General features: G+C 40.6%; 1 protein-coding gene across 1 annotated transcript in view; it reads right to left on the reverse strand.

Moving 5' to 3' along the window:
• Positions 1 to 15,879, reverse strand: part of LOC140160843 (exosome complex exonuclease RRP44-like) — a 136,298-nt gene that overhangs the window by 96,823 nt on the left and 23,596 nt on the right. Inside the window, exons 6-12 of the mRNA XM_072184161.1 lie at positions 7,673 to 7,846; positions 6,243 to 6,399; positions 3,461 to 3,591; positions 2,712 to 2,849; positions 2,370 to 2,516; positions 1,416 to 1,532; positions 104 to 205 (exon numbers count right to left, since the gene is read on the reverse strand). Of these exons, the coding sequence (XP_072040262.1) occupies positions 104 to 205; positions 1,416 to 1,532; positions 2,370 to 2,516; positions 2,712 to 2,849; positions 3,461 to 3,591; positions 6,243 to 6,399; positions 7,673 to 7,846 (966 nt within the window). The remainder of the gene's footprint in view (positions 1 to 103; positions 206 to 1,415; positions 1,533 to 2,369; positions 2,517 to 2,711; positions 2,850 to 3,460; positions 3,592 to 6,242; positions 6,400 to 7,672; positions 7,847 to 15,879) is intronic.

The following is a 15,879-nucleotide window of genomic DNA, read 5'->3' on the forward strand; positions in this document are numbered from 1 at the left end:
GGCATCTTCCCCATGCCCCAGTGGTGCCCCCGGTGCCTACACTGGGTATAACCTAATTGAGAATATCAAGAATGTCTTGAATAGAAAAGCTGTCGCTTATTACCTTATCACATAAATACACTGTTGTTCCTCTACTGCTGGCTTCCTCATCTAACGCATTACCAGGGCGGATGAAATGAGACACGTCTGCTATGTGAACACCAACCTGACAAAACACAATACAGTAAACATTTTATAACTATACTGGAAGACAGAGATAAAAAGATTAGTTTGCGTCTGACGTCATATGTCAATTAAAGTCGAGCACGGTTTGTTTACAAGTGTTGTGATGATATGAGTTGCTGAACGCGGCGGTATAAAACCGGACGCCTTATTGTTAATTTTGCACCTTCAAATATACAAACCATCTCAAAAGTTAGGTCTTTATAGTTGGAAACGCGAAGGCACCATGTCAGCAATGCCTAGGAAAGTTGCTTTTTACCTTGTAAAAGTACGTAATTTTTTGCCATTTTCTGCTATTCCTTTTCTCCGATCGACACCAGATAAATCGACCTTCCTTTTACGCGCTATTAACCAATCAAGGATCATAAGGAATTTGATTGACAGTGATGTCAGATGCAAACTAGTCTTTTTTTTTTCTCTGTCTTCAATTATAATATCATCATGTTATGTGTTTATTATGTTGCCTGTATCCATTGAATTGGGTAAAAACCAATTTTATTGATATTTAGTCATAATTTGTGAATTAACTTCAACAAAATATTGGGTGAAGTCATAAAAAACAGCTCCCCTGATTGCAATTAAGGGGAATGATTTATAGCTCACACCAAAAGCAATTAAGGAGAGCTGTAGCAGAGTGACAGCTCCAGCTCTCCTCAAAACAATAGGCCTGTAGGGATTGTAAAATTGCTATCAGCATTCAGATGTGGCATCAAGGTTGCCTTAAAGTAATCGTTTTCCCGATAACCAACGGAAGTGATGTCACACACAAACAAAATGATACACTCATTGCAATTGCTTAGTATGACATGTGCAAAAAGACAGCAGAGTCTTGACTAGCTTATTGAAATCAAAACTGCTTTTCCTATGGTACACACCTACTGCTATAGGTGTGTGCGCTTTATTTTCACCTACAAACATGGAATTTGAGTCCACATTTACGTAGTGAAAAACCACACACTGCGAAACGTGGACATCCACGGTCATAAAACAGCAGCAGATGGTGCTATACAGCATAACTCTATCATAGGTGTATCACAGAAATATCACAGAAGTCCACGTTTGGATTATGATATGTCTGTGTGTGTGGGTCCACGGTTTCACTGTTAACAGCCACACACACAATACGGGTCCACAGTTGTCAGTGAAAATGTGTAGGGGGTGTACATGTTTGTGTGGGTGTGTGTTCTACTCACCTCTAGATTACCATTCTCAAGGTCTCTGCAATGCAGGGCATCATCAATATCTGTACACCCAGGCGGATCCACGCTGGCAACATCTATCCAGCGCAAATCTTCTCGAACTGTCTCATCCTAAACAAGACAAAACATGTTTTCATCAACTCACTTCATGCATGTTCAGGACAAACTTACTAGTCCAGTTATAATTTTGAAAAATTTAAATAATCTGCATTTTATTCACACTTATTCATGTTATAGAGCTGCTGCTGCTTAAGAGCTGTGGATATATAGTATATTGAGCCTTGACTATCATATATTGAGCTGATGAAAGCTCTCTAGTGAGTGTACCAAGCAGTGGCATAGCGTCATAAGGGCATGGGGGGTACGTGCCCCCCAATCAATCTGAAATTGTTAAAAAACCCACAGGAAAATTGCCGGAAAACAGCTTGTGCCCTTCCCCAATCAGACACAGTGCCCCCCAATCATGGTCGGTGCCCCCTCCTCCCAATATGATGACCCACGCTACGCCACTGGTACCAAGTTTGAGTAGCGTGAAAGTTTAATTAGGCTTTCTATTTACATTTTACCGCTATGTATGGAATTTTCCATTTCTTCTAAGTATAGCTACAGATCATAGCACTTTTCAGGTTGACAAGAGTTTGCTTTCTTGGTTCTTACTCAGAGAATATATCTTACACGTCCCACAATGCATTTCTTCCATTTCAATTTTCTGTAATGATTTGTTATCTTGTGCAACATGGGTCGACAAAAAGAACCTCAATGAACAGAGCACATCCAGATCTTGTAAACTATGTTTATTTCTTGACTATCAACCCATGTTTAGCTAGTCTATTCTCAACATGAAAACAAAGGGAACCTAACCTGTACAAAGTAATAGAAGTGCCATTTGATGCAGTGAGGTGATGCATCATGTTGCAAAGTATATCTTTTCTGGTTCTTATTTCTCACCTCTTTTGTTATACACCAGGGCATCTTGGGCAGGAAGCTGAGTACCGTCTCTGAGAAGGTTTGGTGTGGTACATCATGTTCCAACAGCAACACTTCATTCTCCGTATCTTTATCACCAATTCCACCCAACTTGCGCACAAAATGACCCTAAAACATCAATCAACAATTTGCTTTAGAAACAGGTCAACATTTGGAGAATAAATTTTATGCCTGGCATACTGCAATGTTTGTGCATAGAATTCACATGCTTTACAGTTTTGTCTTCCCTGTGTGGAAGATTAAGGTCATGTCTTCTATGCAGGGTGTATGGATTTTAACTGGAATAAACCAACATATACTCACCAGTGGATATCTAGACGTCCTTGGCCATGAGTCAATTGATACTATGATACGGTTTCCCATAAGGCTTTCTGCTTGTCGTGTTTCAATTCGGATCTTAGGAATCTTGCGCTCAGCTGCCATAAACAGATGCCGTGTCGTCTGAAATACAACAGTAACAAAAAATGTTAACATTTGATGTGATCAAGCTAACTGAGTTTTCAATTCGCTGTGGAAGTAGTGATGCAACAGGATTAATTACCATGGCGACTGGTCAACACTATTTTTGAATGTATTGCCCTACACTAGACATACCCTGTTCCTCTGCATTGCACCATAGATTATCGAAGAATAGGTATGGATCGTAATTCTTATGAAATTTCACATGCTAAGGCCATGTTTGTTTCACTCGCACCTGTACGATTGCACATGTACAACAGGCATGTCAGGTGATGAGTGCAGACTGCTTATAGTGCAGGGCAATACACTGGCATTCAAAAATAATTCTGACCGATCGCTATGGTAATTAATCCTGCTAGATCATTACTTCATACTCTTATTTGACATTGAATATTTGGTAACAGAAGTATTTGTTTTGTTATTCGGTCTATTTCTATTCACTGTCAGATATGTCCATTATAAATTTTGACCAGAACAGATTAGGCAAAACAATGAAAATCACTATTTAATACCAGCACATAATATCGCCAATGTGCTATGAGGACAAAGGCACCTTATTTCACAGTGTATACCTAGACACTACACATACATACCCCAGATATAGATGACGGTTGTAAGACTCCACAGTATGGTCTCCAATTACGCTTAATGATGCCAACCACTCTCCCTGTAGGTAACACTTCGCCCTTCTTCTCAGCTGGTACTGCTTTGGCTTTTTCATCGTCCCTGTGGAAGCAAAGTTGACATACATGTCAGGAAAGTGATATGAAGGCAACTCCAATAGCTGCCCTATAGACATTTAACATTTAATTTATGTTGACACCTGGCAGCTATTGCAGATGGGGGGGGGGCATACTTGCATTAACTCTCGATATGAATACTTCCAAAATACATGAACTTGATTCACAAAGACATCATTAATCTGTACTATAAGTACCCAATCTAGTTACCTTCCAAACCTGATAGATTTACATTTTGTATCATGGATTAAAGTATCATAATGGATTTAACATGTATTAATACTTCTATATCAATTCTGTTCAGGGGAGGAGGCGTGTGGACAAAAATCCAAAAATATGTGCACAAATTGTGGGATGGGCTTTTACGACGGGAATGCATAACAATTAGTGTGTTTTTAGTGCCAACAGAGAACAAGCAGATCTTGCCTATCTGCTAATCTTAAGGGTTTTTGGTGGCTCTGAAAAGAGCTGTTCACTGAAGACTGCCCCTTGTCTACAGAAAACAAGCAGTAAGAGCCAGTAAGAGCCAGTAGGCAAGGGGCGGCCTACATATCTCATTCTTAGGTACTTTGTCCTGAAGAAGTCAGAACTACTCCTGACGAAAGCTTGACAGTTCTACACTTGTCCGACGGCGAACCCGCTAAAAACCACTAATTGATATGTGCACAACTTGGGTTTTTTTGCAATGAAAGCAGATTTCCATGCCTTTAGGAAGCTCAAACAAACAAACATACATTACTGTTTATGTTCTGTAAAAAGGCAACTGACCTGTATTTTTTTTGCGAGCTACATGTAATTAAGCGGCAGTTTTGATAATCATAGCATGTTTCAAAAATACATTGCACTATTCTTGGAAAAAGGTGTCACAAAATCAATGGCAGATATTTTAAACATTGAAATACTTACTACATACAGTTCAACCTCCCTTATCCAAATTTCTTTTATACAGCTCTCTTTTTTATCTTGCTTTATGATCTTCAAAGCATGTTTTTAGTGCTCTGACACTTAAGCCAAAAAAAAAATTGTTATGTTGGCGTAACCCGACCGACCTTATTATTAGGCCCGACCCTACACTTTTTTTTGTTGAAAAAAAAACCAATAAAAAAACCGATTGACCGACCCTAAAAATACGATGGTGCTCCTCGGAAAAACAGAATTTTACTCAACCCGGAAGTACCAAACCAGTGTTCGTCAAGGCAGCCTCCGACTACTTATACTCTGACGGCTACCCTGTTTCAGTGTTTGGTAAATCTGGTTCAAAAACAATATTCCAATCGATTAGAATGGTGGAATTACACATTTTGGTCGGGGACTTTGCGCAGAAACTGTGTGATGAATTCCAACACGTATATATCGTGCAAAGAGTCCAGGCAGCGAGAGACGATTTGACTCGCGGATATCGAGACATGCAATTGATCGAGCTAATGCAAACCTCACAGGACCTTCCATACCGACATCTGGTTACAGTGGTTTGCAGTTTTGATGAAGTACAAAGAGAGGAAGATGGTGAAGTTGCGAAGGATGCGTTTGTCGTGCGAAAAAGGAATGTTTTAACTCGTTCAACATTGTTCAAAAACAGTTCCTAAAAAAAAAATTTTTTTTAAATCCCAACCTACCTGCCCTATTTTCGATCAGCCCATTACGCCAACATAACAATTTTTGTTGGCCTTAATTTAATGCTCTGAAGCATTTACAAGGACATGTTGCATACAACATTCATATACCATCTTTCAGTGTTATTAGCTTCAGGGGCATAGCAAGAGCATAAGGGGCCCATGGACAAGGAACAGTACGGGCCCTTTTATCCTACTTATGGGCCCTGGGCCAGGCCAAAATTTGGAGGCCCCGAACTCACGTGCCGAGGAAGGCATGTGCACTCAAGGTCAGTGGCCAAGTTTTGGTTTAACTAAAGGGGGACTAACATATTTTGTTCAATTCAATTTCAGACTACTTTGGCCCCAGATCAACATGAATTTTTGGTACTTGAATGCGCGTGAAGCACGGAAAATTTTACAATTTTGCCCTATTTTGACCAAAAAACATGCTGTTAAAAGAAAGGGCAAAATTGCCCTGGGCCCGGGTCCATCTGGCCCAATGGTATAAAAATCCGGCCCTGCTCTCCATCATCAGCCCTTATTTAATTTTCGCTTTTGTGCTCAGGGCCCCTGAACCCCGGGGCCCATGGACTTCGGCCCACCCTGTCCCCCCTTTCTACGCGCCTGAGTAGCTTTTATTTTAGCACTTGGACATTCAGGATATTTAATTTATCTAGCCAATGCACTTTTTTCACTTATCTTAGCCAATGTACTTTACTAGTCCATGGTCAAATAAAATAGGTTGGGACTATGTATCCTACAATAATGCACTACAATATTTAGGTTTTCTTCTAGCAGACATGAGTACTTAAAATGGGCCTAAAAATAAAAATGTGTATATTTGGATAACAAAATAGCCTGAATTCAGACTATAAAGCTTTAAAATTCTCATGCCTGTTCTGGAACTTAGTCTAACAGCAACAAGAAAATGCAAAAATTGCAGACAATAACTTAAGTACAATACATTATATTGTATTGCACAGATTTAACACCTAGCAGCTAATGGAGTTACTAGGTTTTGCCAAAACAGTGTCGACTTACATTTTCTAGATCTTTTTCAGCATCTTCCTCCTTCTTGGACTCATCTGTAGCCATTAAGGACGAGGGACAGGTCCACTGATCTTCAGGGAGAATCTCTATGGCAACAACATCGCCATCAACACCACGATTCTGATTGGCTAAGCCTTTGATGAAGACCTGAATAACAAAGTAGATTTTCATGATAAGGATTACACTTATTATGTTATCTTCAAGGACAATCTGTATATGACACCAACCAGGCAACCATCACTACTAAAGTCTGATTGGTGAAGCCTTGAATGAAGGCCTGACCTTAAAGCCTTAATGTACGATCTTTTTAAATTTTTAGATTTTTCTTTTTTTCTTCTAAAATGATAATATACAATCATTGTGAAAGTTCCCAATACATTTGAACGCGAAAAAAAATGGGAATTTGCAAAGAAACAACATCATAATCTTCACCTCTATCACTCGAAACATCTCGCACTATTTGGATTAGGACAGCATGTGCGGCCTCAGAGTTAAGTCTCCTACGCGGCCAGTTTGGTTACGCTCCCTCAACATGTGGAGGGAGCGTAACCAACTTAATTTGTACGAGACTACGGTTTGCGATATCGTGGCCGACATAAAGTCATAATCTAAAAAAATTATGACTTTATGTTGGACCAACAGAAAATCGTCCCGTTTTACTACAAATAGAACGAATTTGACAGTTTGCTCATAGATTTAAGTTAGAACATGTGTAAGTATTACAAATATGCCAAAAAATCGGTTTTGAAAAAAATAAAGGTAAATTCTGAAAAAAGATCGTACATTATGACTTTAATCTTCCACACAGGGAATGAAGATTTAAAATGGAGTCACTCATTCAGGTAACTCCCTGTGTGGAAGATGGATGTCATGTCTTTCATAGGGGGTGTATGGATTTCAACTGGAATAGCCCAATACTGAGTTATAATGTTATCACTGCCAGTGTCATCACCAAGATTAATTGAAATAATTTGAAGCTAACACCCTGGTCTATGGATAGCAAATTTTCTTCACCATGTACACTCACACATCCACACCCCAGCTACCACACCCCACACACAACCCCTTACCAGTGCTTACTTGTTTTTCTTCACCATGTGCATTGATATAAGCTTCTCTGTAGTTTTCCCTGCTTGCTAGGAATGCACCCTGCTTGTAGCGACCACTCTTGAACCCACTCTGTATCTGACACACATTCACACACCCTACCCCAACACCCCCACACACAACCCCTTACCAGTGCTTACCTGTTTTTCTTCACCATGTACATTGATATAAGCTTCTCTGTAGTTTTCCCTGCTTGCCTGGAATGTACTTTGCTTGATGCGACCACTCTTGAACCCACTCTGTATCTGACACACATTCACACACCCTACCCCAACACACCCACCCCCACACACAACCCCTTACCAGTGCTTACCTGTTTTTCTTCACCATGTACATTGATATAAGCTTCTCTGTAGTTTTCCCTGCTTGCCTGGAATGCACCCTGCTTATAGCGACCACTCTTGATTCCACTCTGTATTTGACCGGCATGCAGATGCTCCGGAAACAACACCTTCTTGCCTCCATCAACAGTTATATCTTGGTCTTTCTGTGGACATTCAATACCAGACCATAATTGCCACTGATTAAAACAGTGCTATGAATTCAATACATGCATTTGATATGAAGTGAATTCCATTTTTAATTTTGACTTATGATTGTGATTACACCTCTGTAGCAAACTCTGATTCGCTACCTTGTCATCATTTATTTAATCCTACTATAATTCACCAGAATCTGTTTGTGTGTTTGTGTATCTGTTTGTCTGTCCGCCTCTTTTCTCGGAGACTGGGGGTCGCGCGTTCCTCAAACTTGGTGGGTGGGTGCATCTTGGTATGAGGAAGAACGAGTTTATATTTTTTAAGGTCAACGGTCAAGGCCGGGGTCAAGTCCAATTGAAGTCTAATTTCAAATTGCCCCGTTGGAGCTCAAACTTGGTGGGTGTGTTGACCTTGGACTAACAAACAAAAAGTTTCCACGGTGACCTTTTAAATCAGACCTACGGTTAAGAGGTCATAGGTCAAAAAAGGTAGAAATTTCAAATTGCCCCTATGGAGCTCAAACTTGGTGGGTGAGTGGATCTTGGACTAACAAACAAAAGTTTCCACGGTGACCTTTTTGTCAAACCTACGGTTAAGAGGTCATAGGTCAAAAAAGGTAGAAATTTCAAATTGTCTCTATGGAGCTCAAACTTGGTGGGTGTGTTGACCTTGGACTAACAAACAAAAGTTTCCACGGTGACCTTTTTCAGTCAGACCTACGGTTAAGAGGTCATAGGTCAAAAAAGGTAGACATTTCAAATTGCCCCTATGGAGCTCAAACTTGGTGGGTGGGTGGATCTTGGACTAACAAACAAAAGTTTCCACGGTGACCTTTTCGTCAGACCTAGACAAAGGACACACCCTGATTCTGAGATCTGCGAAAGCCAATAATTAGAACAAGTTTGTATTGGTAAGTGGGTCAAGGTCACCCAAGGTCATCCAGGGGTCAAATTAGTAAAAACTGTTTTTCTCAGAGACTGGGGGTCGCACGTTCCTCAAACTTGATGGGTGGGTGCGTCTTGACCCGGGACATAACAAGTTTGTATTGGTTTGTGGGTCAAGGTCACCAGAGGTCATCTAGGGGTCAAATTAGTAAAAACTGTCATATGGGCATGAAACTTGGTGGGTAGGTGCATCTTGACCTAAGACAGAACAAGTTTGTATTGGTTAGTGGGTCAAGGTCACCCAAGGTCATCCAGAGGTCAAATTAGTAAAAACTGTTTTTCTCAGAGACTGGGGGGTCGCACGTTCCTCAAACTTGATGGGTGGGTGCGTCTTGACCCGGGACATAACAAGTTTGTATTGGTTTGTGGGTCAAGGTCACCAGAGGTCATCTAGGGGTCAAATTAGTAAAACTGTCATATGGGCATGCAACTTGGTGGGTAGGTCCATCTTGACCTAAGACGGAACAAGTTTGTATTGGTTAGTGGGTCAAGGTCACCCAGGGGTCGTCTGAGGTCAAATTAGTAAAAACTGTCATATGGGCATGAAACTTGGTGGGTAGGTGCATCTTGACCTAAGACAGAACAAGTTTGTATTGATTAGTGGGTCAAGGTCACCCAGGGGTCATCTGAGGTCAAAATAGTAAAAAATGTTGTATGGGCATGAAACTTGGTGGGTACAGTCAACTTTTAGAGTCAAATTTTTTGACGGTCATTTTGGGGTCATCAAGGTCAAATTACTAAAACTGTCGTATGGGCATGAAGCGTGGAGGGTACAGTCAACATTTAGAGCCAAATTTTGGAAGGGCATTTTGAGGTCACAAGGGGTCATCTGAGGTCAAATTAGTAACAACTGTCCTATGGGCATAAAACTTGGTGGGTACAGTCGCCATCAGCCAGGTAATCGCCACAGCCGAGAACCGCGAAATACGGGTAACCGCCTAGTCTTTCTATAATTCACCAGAATCTGTCCATCTGTTTGTTTGTCTGTCTGTCTGTCCGCCTCTTTTCTCGGAGACTGGGGGTCGCACGTTCCTCAAACTTGGTGGGTGGGTGCAGCTTGGTATGAGGAAGAACGAGTTTATATTGGTTAGTGGGTCAAGGTCACCCAAGGTCATCCAGGGGTCAAATTAGTAAAAACTGTTTTTCTCGGAGACTGGGGGTCGCACGTTCCTCAAACTTGACGGGTGGGTGCAGCTTGGTATGAGGAAGAACGAGTTTATATTGGTTAGTGGGTCAAGGTCACCAGAGGTCACCTAGGGGTCAAATTAGTAAAAACTGTCATATGGGCATGAAACTTGGTGGGTAGGTGCATCTTCACCTAATACAGAACAAGTTTGTATCGATTAGTGGGTCAAGGTCACCCAGGGGTCATCTGAGGTCGAATTAGTAAAAACTGTTTTCCGCCTATTTTCTCGGAGACTTGGTGGGTCGGTGCATCTGGACCTCAGACAGAACAAGTTTGTTTCAGTTAGTGGGCGAAGATCACCCGAGGTCATCCAGTGGTCATCTGAGGTCAAATTAGTAAAAACTGTTGTATGGGCATGAAACTTAGTGGGTACAGTCAACTTTTACAGTCAAATTTTTGGACGGTCATTTTGGGGTCATCTGGGGTCATCCAAGGTCAAATTACTAAAACTGTCGTATGGGCATGAAGCGTGGTGGGTACAGTCAACATTGAGAGCCAAATTTTGGAAGGTCATTTTGAGGTCACATGGGGTCATCTGAGGTCAAATTAGTAAAAACTGTCCTGGGGGGCATAAAACTTGGTGAGTACAGTCACCATCAGCCAGGTAATCGCGACAGCCGAGAACCGCCAAATACGGGTAACCGCCTAGTCTTACTATAATTCACCAGAATCTGTACATCTGTCCGTCTGTACATCTGTTTGTCTGTCTGTCTGTCCGCCTCTTTTCTCGGAGACTGGGGTCGCATACGTTCCTCAAACTTGGTGGGTGGGTGCAGCTTGGTATGAGGAAGAACCAGTTTATATTGGTTAGTGGGTCAAGGTCACCCAAGGTCATCCAGGGGTCAAATTAGTAAAAACTGTTTTTCTCGGAGACTGGGGGTCACACGTTCCTCAAACTTGACGTCTTGACCGGGACAGAACAAGTTTGTATTGGTTAGTGGGTCAAGGTCACCAGAGGTCATCTAGGGGTCAAATTAGTAAAAACTGTCATAAGGGCATGAAACTTGGTGGGTAGGTGCATCTTGACCTAGGACAGAACAAGTTTGTATTGATTAGTGGGTCAAGGTCACCCAGGGGTCATCTGAGGTCAAATTAGTAAAAACTGTTTTCCGCCTATTTTCTCGGAGACTAGGGGTCGCACATTCCTCAAACTTGGTGGGTGGGTGCATCTGGACCTCAGACAGAACAAGTTTGTTTCAGTTAGTGAGCCAAGATCGCCAGAGGTCATCCAGGGGTCATCGTATGGGCATGAAACTTGGTGGGTACAGTCACCTTTTAGAGTCAATTTTTGGAAGGTCATTTTGGGGTCATCCAAGGTCAAATTACTAAAAACTGTCATATGGGCATGAAACGTGGTGGGTACAGTCAACATTTAGAGCCAAATTTTAAGGTCATTTCGAGGTCACAAGGGGTCATCTGAGGTCAAATTAGTAAAAACTGTCCTATGGGCATAAAACTTGGTGAGTACAGTCACCATCAGCCAGGTAATCGCGACAGCCGAGAACCGCCAAATATGGGTAACCGCCTAGTCTTACTATAATTCACCAGAATCTGTCCATCTGTCTGTTTGTTTGTCTGTATGTTTGTCTGTCCGCCTATTTTCTCAGAGACTGGGGGTCGCACGTTCCTCAAACTTGGTGGGTGGGTGTATCTTGACCCCAGGCAGAACCAGTTTGTATTGGTTAGTGGGTCAAGGTCACCCAAGGTCATCCAGGGGTCAAATTAGTAAAAACTGTTTTTCTCGGAGACTGGGGGTCGCACGTTCCTCAAACTTGACGGGTGGGTGCGTCTTGACCCGGGACAGAACAAGTTTGTATTGGTTAGTGGTCAAGGTCACCAGAGGTCATCTAGGGTCAAATTAGTAAAAACTGTCATATGGGCATGAAACTTGGTGGGTAGGTGCATCTTGACCTAAGACAGAACAAGTTTGTATTGATTAGTGGGTCAGAGTCACCCAGGGGTCATCTGAGGTCAAGTTAGTAGAAACTGTTTTCCGCCTATTTTCTCGGAGACTAGGGGTCGCGCGTTCCTCAAACTTGGTGGGTGGGTGCATCTGGACCTCAGACAGAACAAATTTGTTTCAGTTAGTGGGCCAAGATCACCCGAGGTCATCCAGGGGTCATCTGAGGTCAAGTTAGTAAAAACTATCGTATGGGCATGAAACTTGGTGGGTACAGTCAACTTTTATAGTCAAATTTTTGGAAGGTCATTTTGGGGTCATCTGAGGTCAAATTAGTAAAAAATGTCGTATGCGCATGAAACTTGGTGGGTACAGTCAAATTTTAGAGTCAAATTTTTGGAAGGTCATTTTGGGGTCATCCAAGGTCAAATTACTAAAAACTGTCATATAGGCATGAAACGTGGTGGGTACAGGCAACATTTAGAGCCAAATTTTGGAAGGTCATTTTGAGGTCACACGGGGTCATCTGAGGTCAAATTAGTAGAAACTGTCCTATGGGCATAAAACTTGGTGAGTACAGTCACCATCAGCCAGGTAATCGCGACAGCCGAGAACCGCCAAATACGGTAACCGCCTAGTTATATGCAATGCACCTGATTGGTTGCCTGGTGTATTTATTAGCATAATTACTAATATATCAAACTTGAAATTAGCTCCAAACATCTGTTGCATTCTTTTAGAAAAGTTGCATATAAACTATTTATATCCTCCAGAATCAACTGATCTGTTGATCTCAAGCCTGTGACCAGGTGGGGGGGGGGATGTAGAGGGAGGAGGTAGGCCCTCCCCCCAAAAAAATCAGCTAATGCCAAAACAAGTCCCCTCTTTTGACCCAAAAAGTCCCATTTGCAAGCGTAGTGAGTGAAAAAAATAGAGGATTTAGCCTTTTTGGTCAAAAAAGGTCCAAATTTTTTTTTAAAGTCCGGTTTTTAAAAATCCGCCCAGTCCACTTTTTCAAAATCAGCCCTCCAAATAAATCCTGGTTATGGGCCTGGTTGATCTAGACCAAACAATTGGTAACAATTGAATCAGGCCACAAAATCAGAATCAGTCAGGCCCAGGGTCTTAGCTAGCCACCCGTCTGGCCGTCATTTTAGACGGCCAGTTTGCTCCTGGGACGGGCAAAATTAATGCCTTTGACAGATGCTATATTATAAATTGTATGTTTTGAGAAGCTAATTGACCTTTTTAGTAGACCCAATTTGTAGAACAAGGCCATATCAGCATATATTTGAACTCTTTGAACCCCCAATGGGCTATAGATGTCTGGTAAATGTTTTAAAGGTCAAATTAGGACAGACAATTTTATTCAAATGACGGGCAACCCTCAATTTCTAGCTAAGACCCTGGTCAGGCCCATAAAACAGGATTTTTTTGGTCACCATTTTTATATTTTTTGAGGATACAATTGATAAGTAAACTATTCCTAAATAGTCATATAGTTGACTTAGTCATGTAACACAACTAGCCAGTCTCTCCCCAGAATCAATCCCCAGTATCAGAGAAAGAGAGCGCAGTTTCTCAAAAATGAAATTTCTTTGAAATATTACCAAATATATGTTTCTCAAAGACATATCCAGTCAACAATGAAGACATTTGTTATCCTAGATCAGGAGGAACAGGGGTATAGGAGGAGCATCACAAAGGACATAATCTGCATCTGATAAACATCCAGTGAACCATCCAGCTATAAAAGCAAGATCTATTTGGCAAAGTTTCAATGTCCATGAAGTTCACATGGTCTCTGGATGGGTACGGTAACAAAATATAGGCCAGGATGTCAATATTTTCCTACATATGACAGGATGTCAATATTTTTCTGATCTTTGGTTTCAGTTTTGACAGATGCTACTATTTTCAAGTTCAACAACATTAACAAGTAGGTTAGCGTAAACATAATAAACTTAAATCATAATGTACTCCTTCATTTGATTTGTAACAAACCTAATTGGATTCATGGGATTATTAGTTTTTGGTTAATTGTTGCAAATTTAGCTTCAGTTTAAATAGGAATCATTTCACAGTCTTGGACATTTATGTATCTGGGGTCTCCTTTTTGTCAAATTTTATGTATTTTTGGATGAATTGTGTCCTGAAGAATTCTCACTGCACATATTATCACCCCTATAAATAAGGGCTTTGTGGGAAATGGGTCACATATGGTTCCGAAAGAGGGGAGGAGTTAAAATAAGTAGCAGTCGGTAGGCAACCAATCAAAATGGCTTGTCATATTGGCAGACTCACAAATCACTTTGAACTTCTAGTATCACAGAAGCAATTAACATTTGCATGAGGATACACACATCTATCAGCTGGTGTCTTGAGTAGATTACAAAGCATTTTACTCTCCAAAATCAGTTGAATTTGTTTCATCATACGCCAGCTCATCTGAACTTTTTAAGCTCCAGAATTTCGCACCATTGCTGTTTAATATCATTGTCTGATACGAAGTTCTTTGAAAGTCGAATGTAACACCTGTTGGCAGATTCTCTTGTAGTAATTGGTAAGTTGTCAATTTATTAGACTAAGTGCTGTACATTCTTTTAAGTGCCCAGGACAGTTAAGGGGGTGCTACACCCCTGCCCAATTTTGTGCCTATTTTTGCATTTTTCTCAAAAATTATAGCGCATTGGTAATAAGTAAAATATGTACATGTATATTATAGGGGCAAGGACTACAACTACTGCACTGGAAATTTTATTTCAGCACAGACAACACTTGTGGAGTTACAGTAAAAAATGAGGGAAAACTAATATTTGATCAATAAATCAATAACTACTTGCCTTGAGTTGCTGAATTTTCATTGCAGTAGTTGTAGTCCTTGCCCCTATAATATACATATCTTACTTGTCACATAATTTTTGAGAAAAATGCAAAAATAGGCACAAAATTGGCCATGGGTGTAGTACCCCTTAAGCCATATTATAACATTTTCAAACAAAATAGATTAGCATTTATTTGCCATAAAATGTTAGCTTTTGTCAGATATATCCCTTTTATTTTTGAGCGAACAACTACGGCAAAAGCAAAGAAAATTGGAATTTACTACCAGCGCACATATGCCAATACGTACCACTCCTTCGGTCATGTTGTGGTACGACCCTTTGTTGTGTATCACCGTCCTGCACGCCGTGTACGTACTGTGTGTTATGAACATCATGTATGCGTTCGACTAATAATCGTAATAATAAAGCGCCGGTTCCGGCGTTTTACTCAAAATCTCGGATATTGACAAAACTACAGTACCTAGAGTCTTGATTTTTGCAGGGTATATTGGTTTAATAAAGTACAATTTAATCGTGTAAAAAAGGAATATTAAAAATTCAGTGAGGGCGTCTTCCTCAGCAAATGTTATAATATGGCTTTAAGTAAGTTATTTCACATGGGTACCGTATTCATTCCAATAAGCGCCCAGGGCGCTTAACAAAGTTATTTTGGGTGGGCGCTTATTTTTCACTTGGTTTACCTAATTTTTTCGTAAGGGGCATTTATTAGAGATGAATAAAAGGGTCCTGAGACGTTCAAGTTTACACTGGACTTGAAGTCTTCCAGCTATTTCACTGTATCAACGCCTTTCTGTCACTTCAACATTAATGGTACCCTTAAGGGCTGGGGTATGAACGTTTGGACAGTATTTATTTTGGGACATCAGAGCGCATCAGACATATCGAATTGCATTCTGAATACGAAGAATGTCATTCTGATATCAAAAGATTTTGATTTTTGAAATTCGCAATTTAATACACATTTTATGGCAAATCATTAAAATTGATATTTTTGATATTTAACAGTACTTGAAGTAAACTTTATAAATCTGATGATTTATACTTAAAGTATATGTAGGTTGGATGAAAAGCCGACGATCAATTGAAAATTTTGACCTTTCGTATTCAAGATATGGATTTTTTTTCCCAAAACACTAAAAAAAATTAGGTCTTTTTGGGAAAAAAT

The sequence above is a fragment of the Amphiura filiformis genome, chromosome 9 (genome assembly GCF_039555335.1).
Source record: "Amphiura filiformis chromosome 9, Afil_fr2py, whole genome shotgun sequence".
Classification (NCBI taxonomy): domain Eukaryota; kingdom Metazoa; phylum Echinodermata; class Ophiuroidea; order Amphilepidida; family Amphiuridae; genus Amphiura; species Amphiura filiformis.